We start from the raw sequence: 18,994 nt of genomic DNA, 5'->3' as shown, positions 1-18,994 counted from the left end.
TATTTTTGGCAGCATCGGTTTCATGAAATAATTACTCTAAGCTACGTTTTTAGAAAAATACGTAGTTTGTGGTAAAAACTGAACTGGATCCACGTGATTCACGTCAATTTATAAAATATTTGAGGGGTGTCTTCTCAAAAGGGCTTAATTTTTTTTTCTTAACACTAAATGCAGTTCTTATTAAAACAGAAATACCTTTATTATTACATAATTTCTCTGCTATTCAAGTTCTAAAAAACTTATCCTTGTTGTCTAAAAGCATATTCAAATGTCAAAGTTCGGATCAAAACCTATTTCTTCCCAATACACAATTACACACAATATTACTTATGTTGAACCACCGAAATTGCTTTTAGATTTGACGATGATCACTGTATTGATACCATCCGGCTATTCGTCTGCTAGTTTGCCTCCCTATCATTTTGAAAAGACACTCCTCATTTTGAAGAGGTCTCCCTCAAATACTGGCGTCTAATATATTTTTGACATAAATGAATGCATAATATTGTTTCGATGACGTATATATTATTTGCGTTTTCTGTTACGTTTTGCCCTTTGATTTGTCCATCCCTCCCGCCCCGTTGTGTTTGGTTCCGCTTGGCAGTCCCGAGTTTTGCTACAGAGGGGGTCTGAGCGCGGTGTCGGAGGAGAGCGGCGGCGCGGCGGGCGGCGCGCCCACGCGCCCGCTGCCGCCCACGCCCGACGACGACGCGCACAGCGACCGCACGCTCGTCATGAAACGGGTCAGTATCCAACACAACACACACCGCGTGCTTATGCAACTATCACACTTGAAGTTTTGCCTAATAATCTATTAGATATATTTGAGACTAAATTATAAATCTGCGATGCTAGTTACGAATTGTCTATAGTCTATCCACACGCTGTATTCCCTTTTTGGGCCAGTCATTTTAAGCCTAAAAAGGGGGTCAACCTCGGAATGAGAGATAATAAGCTGGAAACTCGTATACACCTTCGTTATGACGTATTAAAGGTTCTCTTAAATATCTACGCATAGATCGTGTGCGCGTCAGAAGTTATTCAAGGTCAAATGTCTAAAAGGTTGATACCTAACTTGTCGCAAATTTTATGCTCTACGACTCTTCCCTACATGTAAATAACATCGGAGCTATAGAAATTTTGATATCCGCGAAAAACCGATTTGTATGACATTTGACCTCGAATAACTTCTGACGCGCACACGATCTATGCGTAGATTTTTAGAGAACCTTTAATACATCATAACGAAGGTGTATACGAGTTTCCAGCTTATTATCTCTCATTCCGAGGTGAAACCCTTAATTTAACTGGGCCATTTATTATGCCGAACGCAAAGTATGTAAACTTGATAATGTATAGGTATACATATATAAAGCTACAACAAAACTTCCTAACTCTGTGTCCAATCTTAAAATTTACTGTAGGAGACAAAAGAACATTTAAAGTCGTACACAATCATTGCTTCAAAGTATTTTTAATACAGTTGCTCAAAAAGTGCTACTTTTCGTGGCTGTTTAGCGTGCGGAAAGTTGGTTTTCGCGAACTAGTGCTTTTTACTTTTCCAATTTTTTTAAATTTTTACTTGTTTCAATTCATGACTATTTATTCATGACTACTTATTGATGAGTGTAAATATTAGTTTTCTTTAAACGTCGTAATCAACATAAAAACCTGCTGTTAATGTAAGAATACGAAAAATATGCATATTTCATATTTTATTACTTACCTCTTCATCATTACACGATTATTTTTTAATGTTTAAAAACCGTTCGTAATAAGTTGTCTGAATGGAACGGAATGCCTGTCAAAGAAGAGGCGTATTTTCTTACTGCAAGAATGTTTTAAGTTTCCAAAGGCAACATTCGATATTGTTTTTATAAATATACGATACACAAATAATCGTAAATAACGATATTTAGGTAATAATAGTACAATGTTTTAATATTTACAATTGTTTCTGTCTTATAAGCTCGCTCCAGACTACGCGACGCGAAGCCGCGAACGCGAGTGTGGAGTCGATTTCGCTGATTAGCGAACTAGACTCCACACTCACGTTCGCGGCTCCGCGCCGTGATTCGCGCATGAGTGTGGAGGGTCCTTTAGAACATGCATTTGAAAAAAAACTTTCATTGAAGTGGGTTCAATAATAATAATAAAATCTATTCTAGTCGAATAAAAGCTAGAAAAACACCTCTTCATAATGTCAATGTCAATGATGTCAGTGTCACAGAATTAATAATATAAAAGTTTCGAATTCCATTCCTTACTTGTTGCTTTTCTTTTTTTTCGCAACTGTATTAAAAAACGTCGTTCGATACACGTGCGGATATGTCATTCTTCACTCGTCCCGAGTCTTGCCACTCGCCTACGGCTCGTGGCAAGATGTCTCGGTGCTCGTGAAGTAATGACATACTTTCCGCACTAGCATCGAAATGTACTATTTCTCAAAAATCTACTTAAAGTGCAAAAACTAGTAAATATATGTGCAAAACTTTCAGTGTGACTTCCTTCCATAACAAAGTTAGCTGAACTAATATCTCAGATGCGTAGGTACCTACCTACTCCTTAAAAAAAACTTTCTAAGTTGTAGAGTTTATAGAAAATCGCGCGCTGTTTGAGACCAGGTGAGCTAGCCCTGTAGAGTTTATGCATTTTCCATTAAATTATAAACGTTTTTTTCTGGGTACCATTTTATTAAGCATTTATAACTTATACCATATATTTTCACGCCAAAGTAAGATAAGTGAGCAGAATTCTTGTTTGTTTCCTAGGGTTATTTGCCTGGTTTTGATACTTTATTTATTTGTATTTTTTGTGTGGCGGTTTGACAAACTACAGAAAGAGAATACCGAAAACAATTCCGTCCCTACCGAAGTGGATGAAGCCGTTTTGCTGAAAGATTGGGACTTTGCTAGATTTTTTCCGTCCAAAAACGCTGATGTATCAAACGAGAAACAGAGTCAGATAAAAGAAGGAGACCAAAAGCGCTTGCAACTTCAGCGTCAGTCCAGGATTGAAATGGAAGATGCATGGGCCAAGTATAAAGCTATCGCAACACCGCCGTCGCGACACAAGCAGCTGTTCCAAAAACCGGCGGAGAAAACTACTCACGATAAGCTGTCTGACATCCTGAAGTACAAAAAGGAACACGATACAGAGTTGAGTTCTCCAAATAGATTTTTTAGAGGATTCAGAAGAGAGAACTCTGATCTTTTTCCATTACCTAGTACTCGGCATTCTGCCATATACTTTCCGAAACATGAAAATCAAGTGGGACCCAGCAAACAAATTAGATCGAGCGGTATCTTCAACAACTCGAGAAAGCAACAAATAATGAAACCGCAGAGTTCGGGAGAACCCATTCTGACGGATTTCATAAAAATGAACGATAGCTTAAAAATGTCAGCACAGGGCGAGGTGAAGAAAAACGACAAAGGAAAATCGTCTTCCAGCAATCCGATAGACGCCCTGAAAAGTGTAGCGGCACTGATTAGGCAAGATAGCGAAAACAATGGACCAAGCCGCCAAAGCAGCATCAACAGTGACTCTCCATCTACGAGTATTTGTTTTACACCGAGCGCTTCGTTTGAGAGAGCGGGCACTCCGGACTTGACCGCCGGTACTCTGGAGAACTCGCAACAACAGGCAGACTCCACTAACGCAGTTAGGCCTCGCAGAGAAAAGACTGAATCCGATATAGTGTTTCGAAGGAATTCTCACTATAGCCGTCACACTGACCTTATCCCTGGTTGTGGGCAGGAAGCGGTACTCGCTCAGGATAAGGTAATTGCTCCCAGCTCAGGATAGTTTGTTTCATTTATACTTACATCATGGTATGAGGGTTTGATTTTCTAACATTTAACTACAACTAACATGAATTGACGGTTGTATACATGCTTTTATTCAAATGACTTACACTTGTAGCTAATATTATCTCGAAAATAAAGAACATGGAAATGGTGTCATATTTCAAAGAGTAGTATTTTAATTGTATTTAATTATACTATAAAGACATTGGCTTTGTGGATATTTGTCTGCATCTGTTTGGTGATGTGCATTAGACTTTTTTTTTTGTTTTGGTTGGGTACTCTTCTTTTCGTCTCGGGGAAAACACTCTATACTCGTAAATATAGTCATCTGAATCCTTGCTCATACGTCTTACGTTTTGGCGTGATACTGTTTTATTAAATAAAAATTGTATGTACTTCATAAATGTAAATTTATCAGTTCTTTATACAATAACTTAAAAAATAGTAGTAGTGGTAGTAACAATTTTAATGGGATCTTCGATTAACAGCTTGTATTAATTTACGGTTGGATTGACTGAAATTCTCACTTACTAACTAACCGCTACGAAAATTATACACTGCGCGAATACCGTCTTCCTGCCAATATATGCGATATTGAAACCCATGTCATGAACACATTTGGACCTAACAGTTTGAGAATGACCTTCTAACGAATATGTAAGAGAAGCGGAAAAGAATACGATTCGTGAATTACTGTGAATGTCTTCTACTATTGCATGTTTTGGCTGCCGTGTTTGTGTTTGTCACGTTCAGTTGCCGCCGGACTTACCATAACGCTGGAAATGAAATGTAACCGATGAGGTTTGCAATGTAGTGAAGTTAATGTGGCTTCGCAATGTCGCCGCAGCGCAGAGGCTCGGCGGCGCGGCGCGGCGCGTCACGCCACCCGGCGGCGACCGTAGAGTATAGCGTGTGTTGTGCCGCAGGGCCGCGGAGGCGTGCCGGGCGCGGAGGGCAGCGGGTCGCGCACCAGCTCCGTGCTGCCCGACCTCCTCAGCCAGGCCGGCCAACCCACCACGCCGCCGCGCCACGACAAGTCCACCAGCGAGGAGGTGAGCTATTCTACCACTCACTTCCATTCCTGCAGATTTGCCACCTATAAACTGCTCATTTATAAACTAAACTCTCCCTTAAGTCATATGTATTCATTCAGTTTTGGGCTACATCAAATTTCGCTCTGCAGATAGTGAAGTTTTTGTCGCACTGAAGCTGAAAATCAGTTCCTATAACATCATAGCCATAGAAAGCTAATAGTGTTAGTTATATTATTCACAAATAATACTAAGCATGCCTATTTATTGCCTCTGATAATTCAAATTGATCTGACTCGTTCTAACAAACACAAATGTTAAAGAAACAGACTAATTTAAATGACATTTTACTAAAATATAACTTTAGTCTTATTCTCACATGAGCATGACAGTTCGACAGGGAAAGTGGCGGTGGCTGGTGACTCCAGGTTTAACCGCTTAACCTCGCGTTAGTGAATGGTGCAAGTGGCCCTAAGAGGTTAAAATATTCAATTGAACACTTGTGTTTTTAAAAATAGCTCAATTGTGCTGTACGTAAGATAATTTCGAGCATAGTATTCCACTTATTAAAACGTAATTTCATAATGATGTCCTTAGGAACTGTTTTATCAGCTTAGTGATAGTATAGTTGATATTTATTAATAATGTGCTTTGTGTATCACACCAGCAGTTAATGTAGTTCAAAGCTTGAATCATGTCATATTTGCGTTAACGGCGAAACACCTATCACGGTGGGGCTTTATTTATACTCCATTTTTGACACGCTTTTACAACATTTTTAAATGTTTATTTATTTGTAGATATTTATTCCTACTTATAAAATACCAACAGTGTCAATGACTAAAGTTCGTTTAGAATTGTGTATACATGTCACTACTATAACAAAAAATTATGAAACCTTAGTACCTACGACTTGTATAACTGAATTAATCCTTATCTATTACCAGGCTTGGCACAGGAGCGCCGCGACAGTATCTCGCCCGCGAGATAGACTACCCGTCCCTCTAATTACTTAATACAGTTTAAAAAAGACGGGTAGTCTATCTCGCGCGGGAGATACTGTCGCGGCGCTCCTGTGCTAAGCCTACTGATTACTGATGTGCCCTATTACTTTTATGTTGTATCAGTCTCGTTCAGAGTAATAAAAGAGTTGTAAGGCCCGTAAGGTTTCATCGTTATTTCGTTTAACATTACAAAGCTACTTGGTAATACATATTGAATACTCCGTCACATATTAAGTATATTTGTGATCGAGAAATAGTTGTGGGTGAAAGGTTTTGTTTGGTACATCATATTAATGTTATAATGGTTGTCGATCATGCAAACACCCCGGAGACATCACCTACGACCGCTCTGAAGGCAGCGCTAGCACTGCGTAAGTATGAATCACATTGATGCAACAGGAACTGCTTTTATATTTCTCATAGGCCGTTTTTGTTGAACGTTAGAGCTGCATCTTACTTCTTTCTGTATACTTTATGCATTATCTGAACTGCTTCCATTATATCCAACTGTCACGTCTAATGCCAACGATATATTTACTTGAGCTTTTAGGTAGAAAAATGCCTTTTTGGCTGCTTAATAACAGTAACAAATAGAAGAAAAATGAGGGGCAATTAAAATGAATAGGTATAGTTGCAATTCCTTGCCGCGTTCCTGGCTGTGGGCAGACATAACCTGTATATACCTATTATGTTACCTTTAGGCGCAATAAGCCTTTTATACATTTTAATTTTGGGGCAAGTGGGAATTTAACAAACTTATATCTGAAAATCAGCTAGTAGTAATATACATTTTACGCCTTATAACAATGTAATAAGATGTAAATATAGAAACATACTTTACGTTGACCAGTCGTAAAACAATTAAAAAATCATTAAATAATTTCACGGTTTAGACACTTGTATTAGTCACTTGTTTTATCGACGCGCGGGCGACGCGGCGCGCGACAGTACGCAATACACGCACGGTCGTCGCGAACGCTGCTCGCACTATTAGTGCTTGAGAAAGGAGACCTAGGCTCTCCGAAACATGTCGCGCGAGTGACTAAAACAAGTGAGTCTAAACCGTGAAATTATTTAATGTTAGTATGTCTCACAACAGTTTAAATTCAATTAAAAAATCATTAAAAAATATGCTTTTAGTACTGATTGTATTGTACTCATTTCAAATTATATGTTAATCGGAATGTTATTCATTCATTGCTTGCTGTCATCAAATTCAGTTTACACAGTCATGATCTTTTTTTTAAAGATTTGTATCAAGCTAATACATAACATTCTATATCTAGTGTTGAAACTTTAACTAATAATTGGAAGATGGGATTAAATGACTAACAAATCACGTATTAATAACTAGTAATTAAGTAGGTAAACACCAAAAAATATCAATCTTAAAACCTGTCCATAAAAAATAAGAAAAGTATAATTTGAGGTTTAGTCCGATTTTTTTTTGTACTTTTATTTATACAATTCAATCTAAAAATATGATAATGATTTACTACATTAGTACTACTTATGATGCGTCGTAAGGTTTTAGAAGCATTAAGTATAAATTGGGATAGGGGTGCGAGCGGAAAGTAATAGTCAAACCATTATGCCTAATTGATTAAACTTCCTCCTTAGTAACAGTTTTGTTTTCTCTTTGCAGTATAGGCAAGCGATCGCAGGTGGCACTACCTCGGCACACCACCACCACCACCCGCTCCCGTCCTCGGTCCAGTCCACCCCGTCCAAGTCGTTCGTGTCGGGCGCGGCGTCGCCCGCGCCTGCGCACCCGCATGCCTTGCAACACTCCCCCTCCAACTCGTCCGTGGGCTCGCAGCAACAATTCCACCCCTTGCAACAGAAGCAGCGATCGTTCCTCACTTTCGGCTTCGGCGCTGGTTCCACGGGCAGCGGCACCGGCGGCTCCGGCGGGAACGCGTCGCGCCGCGAGAGCCATGTCAATGTCAACGTTACTCCCACCGGGCACGATCTTTCTTCCGACACTCCCGAAATACGAAAGTACAAGAAAAGGTTTAACTCCGAGATTCTATGTGCTGCATTATGGGGTGAGTATCCTTTATACTGCTAAGATTTTGTTCCTCTCATTAGATGTACTACTTTTTGGGAATACCTATAATATAACCCAAAACCTACATCTAATACATATTTATTTCAGATTATTTCTCTTCATGTACTCAGCATTATATATAAAAAACAAATTGTATTTCGCGACGGCTTGATGTTCGTTGTGACATGTTGTGATGTTCGAACCAATTTTTTTTGTTTCAGGTGTCAACTTACTCATCGGCACCGAAAATGGACTGATGTTGTTAGACCGTTCTGGTCAAGGAAAAGTTTATCAATTGATCTCTCGACGCCGCTTCCAGCAAATGGAAGTGTTAGAAGGGCAAAATATCCTTGTGACAGTATCTGGGAAAAAAAACCGTGTTCGCGTGTATTATTTGAGCTGGTTGAAGTCTAAAATTTTGCGCACAGATGGTCTCAGCGATGTAAGTTATAGTTCCTGCGAGATTAATGTAGATCTAAATTGTTCGTTGCGTTTTTAAAGAGCACTCTTAATTTTTTTTTATGTCGATATTGCAGCAAGTAGAACGAAGAAATGGCTGGATAAATGTTGGCGAGCTGCAGGGTGCAGTACACTTCCGCATCGTTAAATACGAACGTATAAAGTTTCTCGTCATTGCTTTGAAGGATTCTATTGAAATTTACGCCTGGGCTCCAAAACCGTATCACAAATTCATGGCTTTCAAGAATTTTGGAGACCTTCAACACAGGTACATCCGTTGAAGATAGCAATGGGTAGTACTCATGAGCTCGTGACATTCCATTTGCTATTGCTCCCGTGCCCCCGCCAAGACGAGCAAAGCGAAGCGCAAGGGCACTACCTACCTTTTCTCGAAACGCTTCGTCGTTTTTTTGAACCCTCATAACTTGGGTTTTGATTATACCAGATAAACAAAATTTTCGGGATATGATGTCTTATAAAGCATAAAAAATTTCAATTGTATAGCTCTTATACTTTAGATTTTATTCATATCTACAAAAAAAACAATTACGTTGAACCTGAAGTCCTAGGAAGCTGAAATTTGATATGTAAGATAGTATTAGTACATAAACATCAAAAAAATCTAAAACTGGAATTTTTTTGTCCCTAATTTTGTATGGGGAATCAATAACCGCTGAAGCGATATTTGAAATTTGGTATGTAGATAGTTTTTGTTATGAGGAAGGTTATGGAATAGTTTTTAACCCCAAAATCACACTGTAAGAGTGGAAAAGGTCGTTAGGCGGGAAAACGGGGTTGTAGTTTGAATGGGGAATCAGTAAATATACCCTTTGCCTGGTAAATAATACAATTAACAATTACACTAAATTGAATATGGCAGTTCATTACTCAGACAGACAATGGGATTACCGTATCCCGCGTTTTTTTCTGGTTTACAGGAACATATCCGACTTTTTGACGCTAGTATTCACGTTTGGGAGCATTTTTTTGAATTAAGAGCTCTCAAATATCATCAGAAATCTAAAATTGATGATTAAATTGGCGATTGACGCCAATTTGTTTTCTGATCAAATCGACCGATCCCGAATTCCGTCTGGACTGGCCTTCAGTGTGGAAACAGGGTAGTCTGTTCGGAAAGAGAATTTAAGAGTCGTGGAATGTATTGGGCCCCATACATTCCACGACACTTCTCATTCTGCAGACTATAATATACTTATAAACGTAATAGAAACTCCCATGATAGCAAACTCTTTGCAGCAAATTGTCAAGGTGTTCACAAAATATGTATTAGGAGGCCCCTGAATAAGAATGACACACAATAACAAGTGAGGAACATTTTTGACCCCCCTCCCCCCCGTGTAACGCGCCGTCACGTTTTCATGTAAACACCCCCCACCCCCCAAAGTTACGTAACACCCGAGAAACCATTTTTAGGGTTCCGTACCCAAAGGGTAAAAACGGGACCCTTTTACCAAAGATAGATATAACTCCGTAATAGATGGATACAGTCTAAGGAAAAAATGTGCCTCGAAAATTAAGAAAATTTGATTCTCGTTCAGAGGGCGCTACTAGCTTTTCCCTACTGTCGTATAGATGGCGTTGACGGTTTTGTTTGTTATTTAACAATTTTAACGCGCATATCAGTGAAAGAACATGGGTCAAAATCATAATAATAATTAATGCAAATAAAAAAAAAACATTTATCCATATTTAAATACATTTTATCGTATTTTTATAAATCTTCATTTTTAGTTTTAAAGTGTGTCGACAGATGGCAGTGAATTTACTGGGGTTACAAAATTTACTATGACAGTACCGCTCTAGTATAAGTTACGCTATGCTATTACTAAGACTCCGCTGTCCGTCTGTCTGTCACCAGGCTGTATCTCATGAACCGTGATAGCTATACAGTTGAAATTTTTACAGATGATGTATTTCTTTTGCCGCTATAACAACAAATACTAAAAAGTACGGAACCCTTGGTGCGCGAGTCCGACTCGCACTTGGCCGGTTTTTATTTGACCTAAAAGTCGCAATAATGTTCAGCGAAGTATAATCATAAAATTTAAGAAATGAGCGTGTATGAGGGATGTTATGCGAAAGAGGTATGTCAGGATCGTAGCAAGTGGAAATCCGTGGTCTCCGCCTACCACTCCGGGAAATAGGCGTGATTATGTATGTATGTATATTATGTAATAAAAAACAACATTGTTACGTAACGCCTTGCTCCAAACCCCCCCCCCCCCCTGTAACGCATCGTAACGATTTACAAGACCCCCCCCCAAATTGCGTTACGTAATATTTGAACGCCCCCCTCCTGGATATATCTATATGTATTTTTCTGTTATTTTTAATTTTGTTGAAGTTTCACTGCCCCCAATGCACATGTGCGTTCACCGTCATACAAGTTTGTTCCTAGGCCACGCCCCCTGGCAGTGAATGCGTTAATTTGGTTATCTTGTCATGTGGTGTTTGGATGTCTGAGAATAATCTAAGACAACTGTCAACTTTATTGTCCACATTCTGTACAAAAAAAGTACCATCTTCGAGAGCACCATAATATACAATGGGATTGGCCGGTCTAAGTACTTTACAGATGGCGCCACCATAGTTTTTACCTGTCAATCCTACGAATAGTGTTAAATTCATGATTTTTTATTTTATGACTCAAATCTCAGCATATGTTTCGTTAATCGCATCATAGGTTTTAATGCTAGCACCATCTATAAAAAACTTTAACAGTTGCCTACCCCATCGGGTTTGACCGGCAGTTAAATTCCATGAAGAATGTAATTACCATCATCGAAAGCGCTATCTTCGTTTAGTTTTACAATCCTTCTCCATTTCGACCAAAATATGAAAAAGAACTTTAAAGCTTACCATCCGTATAAACCTCGTATGAGCATAACCATAGTGTATTAATCATATATTTCCTTTTATCCAGGCCTCTACTGGTCGATCTCACTATTGAAGAAGGCACAAGACTGAAAGTAATTTATGGATCAGCTGACGGCTTCCATGCCGTTGATCTAGACACTGCCACTGTCTACGACATTTATATCCCAAAGCATGTGAGTTTTCGTACTATTGCATTATTTTACCCCGGACGCAGGCAGTTTAACTTGTGAATCTGTCTGTGGCATCGTACGTCTCAAACGGAAAGTCAATTTGATAAAGAGTGTTAAGACCAGAACTGTCTCTACTGGTCTCTATTATTATAATACCTATTATTATATTATATATCTTCAACAAGTTAGCAATATCAAATGGTTTTTGTGCAATATCAGTTTAAAATGTACTCTTTTCAGATACAGGGGGCTATAGTTCCACATTGCATTGTCCCTCTGCCGAACTCAAATGGAGTGCAACTGTTACTGTGCTACGATAATGAGGGAGTGTATGTCAATACGTACGGACGTGTCAGCAAAAATATTGTTCTTCAGGTCAGTATACATTTACGAGTAAGCGTCAACAGAACTGTCTGCACACACTTATTATTTTCAGAAACTATTAATATAATTTACAATATTGTTACAGTGGGGCGAAATGCCAACATCGGTAGCGTATATCGGCACGGGACAAATCATGGGATGGGGGAATAAAGCTATTGAAATACGTTCAGTAGAAAGTGGGCACCTAGATGGTGTCTTTATGCACAAGAAAGCTCAGCGGCTCAAATTTTTATGTGAGCGCAACGACAAAGTATTCTTTTCCTCCGCTAAAGGGGGCTCTTCTTGTCAAATATATTTTATGACACTAAACAAACCCGGAATGGCTAACTGGTAGTCTGATTAGTACGACCGCAAAGTCTGTGATGATAGCAGGCGGCCCAGAACACATGCCAGTGGAGTGGAGTAGTTTAGTCAACGTAAGCAATTAAAACGCGCATTGTTGTCCGTATGCCGTATGGATATCAGAGACTTGATCAATTATACATACTGACCAGGTAAAAGATATATCTCTATATCTAAGTGCTCAAAAGACAATCGTAAAATACTTAAACGATCCAGCATATGACGGCCCCTATCTTTTATTAATTGTGGCATTTTGTACTGAATATTGTAATTTCAATACAAGCTACTAAGAAATATTTAATATTAAGCAATAACCTATAGGATAAATGTTTTGATATTGACAATTATTCATAGTAAGCTAATATCGCTTAGATTTTTATTATGTTGCAATGTATAATTTCTAAAAGAAAATGTAATTCAAATCAAATATCCATTGATTATTATGCCATATTATATTGTTTGTAATGTTAAGTCAGTTGGGTGATAATGATAATACAAATATTAATTGGTTATATAATTTTAACAAAGAAAAATGCCATTTGACCGATGATGATAATAGGTTTTTTTTATATTTAAAGTTATAAAAATTAGTTAAATGTATAAATTATTCTAAACCTTATGGTTAAAACAAGAACTTGCAATTTAGTCAACTCATTTTGTATCATGTTATTATCACATCAAGCTTTACAATTTTGTTAATGGAAATCCTAAAATTTTGATACTATTTATTATTTATTTGCTGTATACTATATAATTTACATGTATAAAGGTAACTGTGCATATTGAAAATTATATATTTGATGACTTTATTTGAGTATACCTTAGCCCAATAAAATACCAAAAGAAAATTTGTTGTTTTAGATATAATTCCACAGTATTAAGTACTAAGCACAATCTGCATCACAATAAAATTGACATAAACCAATCGAATTTATATTATGTAATACTACAAACCCCTCTACATTAAATACATTTTAGCTTATTATGTATTTATAACATTTATGAAGGCATTTTATTCTAACAGGAAAACAAAAATTGCTGCTAGAAGTTAGACCTGTTAGACCAAGAAAAGTATGCAATGATTTTAATAGCACACGCAGTGCGTTATTTTAACCTTTTGGACGCCAATGACGGATATATCGGCACCGCAGTTCCAACGCCAAAGACGGATTAATCGGTCAAAGACCACAAAGCAACATAGACCTACGTTAATGTGCCATTCTACATCCGTGTAATGTGCATAATTTTGACACTTCGGTGACGTGGCGTCCGAGTGACAGCGTTTGTTTGACACGGCGTCGAAAAGGTTAAAACGTCAAACTTCTATGAAATAATGAAGTATAAAATGAAATAACATTCACACTCCTACAATGCAGTCCGCCTCGCAGGACTGCGGAGTAGGATATAGCTCACACACTTCCTAGATTGCAGTCCTACTTACCAGAGGACCTACCACGAAAATCGAAATTTCGCTATCTGCCTCCCTATCGCTCTTGCGATAAACTAGAATATCTAGTGATAGAGGCAGAAAAAAAAATTACGCTTTTCGTTTTTCGTGATAGGCCCTTGTGTCGGTGATCTTGCAATACCGTTATGTGCTATTTCTAAAAAAAAATAGTTATTTTTGGTGATTTTTGATCACATACACAGCGAAGTCCTTTATATATTTAAATAAAATCTGCTAAGCCCGTGTTTTTCATTGTAAAAAAAGTGGCGGACTGCAGTTCTGCATTAACATTCACGTCCGTAGCTACGCAGGACGTCATACTACAGACCATCCTGCGCGGCGGACTGCAAGCGGTGGGCGGGACTTGTACATAGGACCCAAGAGGCATCCTACCTGGGTTTTGTAGGACGCCATGTAGTCCGCGACCGACGGCCGACCACATTCACAATCCTACATAATGAGGCGGACTATCATGTAGGAGTGTGAATGGGGGCCTAAGTGACCTTAAACACGAGCGCTTTTTCAACGCGCGTTAAAAAAGCGCTTAAATCTGCCCGCACGCTAAATTCGATTTAAAGACCAAGGCTTAAAGTTGAAAATCCAACAACGCTAGATAAAAAGCGCTACCGCCATCGTGTGAATAATATACATGTTTCCATTTGTGTCATTCAAACGCTTTTTTAACGCGCGTTGAAAAAACGCTCGTGATCATCAGGCCTAAAGGCTTATAGGGATAAGCTCGCCTTTGTACCTAAATTTATGTGAATTTCATGTTATCAATTTTTGTTTTGTACAATAAAGTGATTTACTACTACTACTACTACTACTACTAAAGGCCGTCACACACCATCGCACCGCACCGCGACCTTGGAGCAGTTCTAGGAATAGGTATAGGTAGTACTGGCGTGGGCTTCCACACTATCGCAGTCGCACCGAACCGTCAAAACGGTGCGCTCCTACCTTAAGCCTGCTCCAGACTACGCGGCGCGAAGCCGCGAACGCGAGTGTGGAGTCGATTTCGCTTATTAGCGAACTAGACTCGCGTTCGCGGCTTCGCGCATGAGTGTGGAGGTCCCTTTACACTGCCGCATACGAGCGCCAGTGTTGCCAAGTGTCCCATATTTCCATTAAAAAAAAAGAAGAAAAACATGAAAATATGGGACACTTGGCAACACTGGCCCACGTGTGCGGCAGTCTGTGGTAGGATCGCACCGTTTTGACGGTTCGGTGCGATAGTGTGGAAGCCAACGCCAGTACTACCTATTCCTAGAACTGCTCCAAGGTCGCGGTGCGGTGCGATGGTGTGTTAGGACTTTAAGGAGGGTAGAGGCACGTCAATCCTCTGTAGATTGTATAGGGCCCTTCACACTCGTGCGCGCATCGCGGCGCGAAGCCGCGAACGCCAGTGTGAAATCTAGTTCGCTAATCAGCGAAATCGGCTCCATACTCGCGTTCGCGGCTCCGCGCCGCGTAATTGATAGCAAAAGTATGTAAATGATCGTATAATATTATATTTGTTGTGACTTATTTTCAAAGTGTTTTTGGATAAAACGACACGTTAAGATCGCTCGCCTTCTTTCTAATGATAAAAAAAAACGAGAGGTATAGTTAGACGGTTCTGAGTGGTAGACTGCAAATGAGATAAAAGCTATATTAGGTACATGCATTAATCCTCATATCTGGCGGCTCTTTGATTACAAGGATTGCATAATTTTTATACTTTTTAATCATTTTTAGAATATGAAAATTATAAAAAGTATAAAAGTTATGTAATCCTTGTATTCAACGCATTTCATTTCATTTCATTTCTACGAGCCGCCTGCTAAAGATTTCTTGAAATTGCTGCGTTTTTTCAGGCTCAACTTTCATTAGCCAGACTATTATCAATTTGCCAATTTCGTGATTATTATTCTACCAAGCCTAGCCAAATAAAATATAAGTTCGTTATTTCACAGGTAGGTGTCAACTGTAACAACTTGAAATAGTCGTATTATTTTAGTTGAAATATTTCGGGATGTTTCAGCGGTCATCTTGGTTTATTTTAATTATATTCTTGTTATTCCTGAAAGATTGTTGGAAAACGTGTTGAGTTTTTATTTGTAATGGTTTGAAGTTCCCTTTGTGATAATGTCTTGTGTGATCGAGGGCTGTAAATCGCATACAGGAAGAAAAGAAAATACGCACGAACCGATAACCTTTAATCGGTGAGTTTTGTTCAATTTTGAAGAAATTAATTTATAGGACCTGACCCTAAACATAGAAATCGATATATTGTTTATGTAATTATTACTTGCATTCAAGTCTATATAGATTTTTGCATAAATTTTCAAACTTTTCTGCTAAGTATGAAAGGTTATATTTTTGGCATAGTGATGTATCGACCTCAGATCAATAACCTATCGACATTTACAGCTTTCTTATAGTTTGGCCCAGGACTGTCTCATTTTAATTGATGAGTACAGTCAAGGGCATAAATATATATACATTCCCAAAGTCTCAAAAATATGTGTACGCTCAGACAATAAAATCGTGTTCACATATTTTTAAGCCATTTGTCTGGATCGATATTTTTGCCTTCGACTGTACCTATAGTTTTCTTTGTTCTTACTTACTGACAGATTGTGTTTGCCAGACTATAGTTTAATACTAAAAACCGGTCAAGTGCGGGTCGGACGCGCGCACCAAGGGGACCGTACTTTTTAGTATTTGTTGTTATAGCGGCAACACAAATACATCATCTGTGAAAATTTCAACTGTCTAGCTATCACGGTTCATGAGATACAGCCTGGTGACAGACAGACGGACAGCGAAGTATTAGTAATAGGGTCCCGTCTTTAGCCTTTGGGTACGGAACCCTAATAAAAAAGACATTAATGATCATTGATGAATGTTCCTTTTATTAATATTGTTGGTCACAAAACTCAAATTTTTATTTCAGATTTCCAAAGGACGAGGAATAGGGGATATTACTGCAATGTTCTGCCACCAGAGTGCAGCACTAGCTTTTTTAGTGCACCGTATCGTAACTTATTCATACTGTACCTTTAACAGGTTTTTGACAAGTTTTCAGGGGACCTACCGGAAAACTCGAATCCGAAATTTCGTTATCTAGCTGCCTCTTTATCGCTCGAATACGCAAGAGTAACAGAGATGTTAGATAACGAAAGTTCGATTTTCTTGTTTCGCGATAGACCCTCAGATTGTGATAGTGGCGCCACCTACGCCCTAATATTCCCTATTATTAAATAAAAAATATATAATACACGAACGTTTTTTTTTTTCATTTCCTATTTGGTACAGTCAGCTGCAGAGAAAAGGTACCCCACGTCCATACTAATTTACAGAACTTTGTATGCAGGGGGGGTGCCTTTTCTCTGCAGCTGACTGTACATGACTAGAAATTATACTGAGTCTTTTAGCATTAGAAAAAACGGTAAACCATTTCCACGTGTCTTTTTATTGACAAGTTTTTTTATAAATATAGCAATATTTTACTTATGAAAGCAAAAGTATGTAAATGATCGTATATTATATTTGTTGTGACTTATTTTCAGTGTTTTTCGATAAAACGACACGTTAAGTTCGCTCGCCTTCTTTCTAATGATAAAAAAACGAGAGGTATAGTTAGACGGTTCTGGGTGGTAGACTGCAAATGAGATAAAAGCTATATCTCTTTATGAAACTGTCTCGTCCCTTGGCGAATTCGATAATGTTATCTTGTTGGGAGATTTTAATATTAATCTTTTAGATATTCATGTAAGTAATTCAAAAAAATTGCTGGAATTCTTAACCTGCATGAATCTTACGCAATATGTCAACCAACCAACCCACTTTACGGAGCATAGCGAAACATTAATTGATCTCATTTGTTCTAACATGCGAATTAGCAACGTTACTGTAAATTTTATTCCCACTCTTAGTAGTCATGCTTTTCTTACCAGTGAAATAAACATAAAAAAACAAAAAATGCCACGGAGATTACTGACATATAGACCTATAAAGGATATAAAAGAGGAAAATTTTAATGAAGATATCATCACTATTACCAATGCATTGGAAAGTTGCATGAAGGGTAATGTGTCCGAAATGGTGGAGGCCCTCAATACGCACCTACTTTTGCTTTTTGATGTCCATGCTCCTATCAGACGAACCTATGTTAAAGATCAATCCTATCCGTGGATCACCTTTACTATTAAGGAGATGATGAAACTACGTGATGACGCGCACTCTAGAAGCAAACTGACGAAATTAGATGCGCATATAAAATATTATAAAGAATTAAAACGAATAGTTAGCGTTGCAATGCATCGCGAAAAAACGGCCTATTTTAATCGAAATATAAATTTTATGAAAAACCCCCGTAAATTATGGAAAAACATAAAAAATAATGTTGCAAACTTTAAAAAAAATGACTCCCAGTTGCCATCCCATCTCAGTAACCCTGAAAAAATTAACGAAAACTTTTTGAACCTTCCGTGTAATAATGATGTTAGTATATCCCTTTTGACATTCTATGAGTTTCACAGATTTGACTCGCATATTTTCAGACTGAAGCCCGTAAGTGAAACATTAGTATTAAATTTAATTAAATCAATTACAACAAACGCACAAGGTCACGATGGTCTCAATATTAGTATGATTTCGCTTACTTTACCTGAATCCTTAGCAGCAATCACAACCATTGTCAATAACTCATTAGAGACTGGTACATTCCCTGAGCAGTGGAAAGTGGCAGTCGTAAAACCAATTCCTAAAAACCAGAATCCCAATGACTACAAAGATCTTCGTCCCATTAGCATACTTCCTGTCATATCAAAAATAATGGAAAAGGTAGTTTGCATGCAAATGACGGACTACCTTGAGGCAAACAACATCTTGCCGAAAAAACAATCAGGCTTTAGGAAGTCTCGAAGCACTGCAACCGCTCTCCTAGATGTTGTAGATGATATTTTGGCTGCACAAGATGCTGGCGAGACTACATTACTGGTCCTGCTTGATTTCTCACGCGCATTTGACACAATTGATACCTCTCTCCTCCTATCTAAAATGGCTTTCTACGGGTTTGACAATTTATCATTGAAGTGGTTTCACAGTTATCTCAGCGGTCGTAAACAGTATGTTAAAATTTGTAATGATGATGGCACAGAGATGGTTTCTAGAACTCTGCCGGTCACCAGAGGTGTTCCTCAAGGCTCGATTTTGGGACCCATCCTGTTTAGCTTATATAGTGCAGATGTCATCAATAACATAAAACACTGCAACCATCATATTTATGCGGATGATATACAGTTGTATGCGTCGTTTAAAGTAAATGATACCAGTGCGGCTGTACAAAACCTAAATGACGATTTAAATAACATAAACAGGTGGTGTGGCCAAAATATTCTACACTTGAACCCA

The 18,994-nt window shown here is 38.4% G+C and overlaps 1 protein-coding gene across 12 annotated transcripts in view; it reads left to right on the top strand.

The window, feature by feature from the left end:
- The window catches only part of LOC134753862 (serine/threonine-protein kinase mig-15), a 44,003-nt gene extending 30,931 nt beyond the window's left edge, over positions 1 to 13,072 (top strand). For 2 of the 12 annotated variants that reach the window (XM_063689809.1, XM_063689806.1), the window contains 9 exons: positions 605 to 743; positions 2,839 to 3,783; positions 4,736 to 4,861; positions 7,490 to 7,892; positions 8,116 to 8,336; positions 8,431 to 8,621; positions 11,298 to 11,424; positions 11,662 to 11,796; positions 11,891 to 13,072. In XM_063689809.1, coding sequence (XP_063545879.1) covers positions 605 to 743; positions 2,839 to 3,783; positions 4,736 to 4,861; positions 7,490 to 7,892; positions 8,116 to 8,336; positions 8,431 to 8,621; positions 11,298 to 11,424; positions 11,662 to 11,796; positions 11,891 to 12,139 — 2,536 coding nt within the window. In that variant the 3' untranslated portion in view covers positions 12,140 to 13,072. The remainder of the gene's footprint in view (positions 1 to 604; positions 744 to 2,838; positions 3,784 to 4,735; positions 4,862 to 7,489; positions 7,893 to 8,115; positions 8,337 to 8,430; positions 8,622 to 11,297; positions 11,425 to 11,661; positions 11,797 to 11,890) is intronic. The other 10 variants (XM_063689818.1, XM_063689808.1, XM_063689813.1 and 7 more) reach the window with 10 other exon arrangements.
- Positions 13,073 to 18,994: the final 5,922 nt, after the last annotated feature.

The sequence above is a fragment of the Cydia strobilella genome, chromosome Z (genome assembly GCF_947568885.1).
Source record: "Cydia strobilella chromosome Z, ilCydStro3.1, whole genome shotgun sequence".
Lineage (NCBI taxonomy): Eukaryota > Metazoa > Arthropoda > Insecta > Lepidoptera > Tortricidae > Cydia > Cydia strobilella.
Note: the sequence above shows the minus strand (reverse complement) of the source record. Positions and strands in the feature narration are given on the sequence as shown.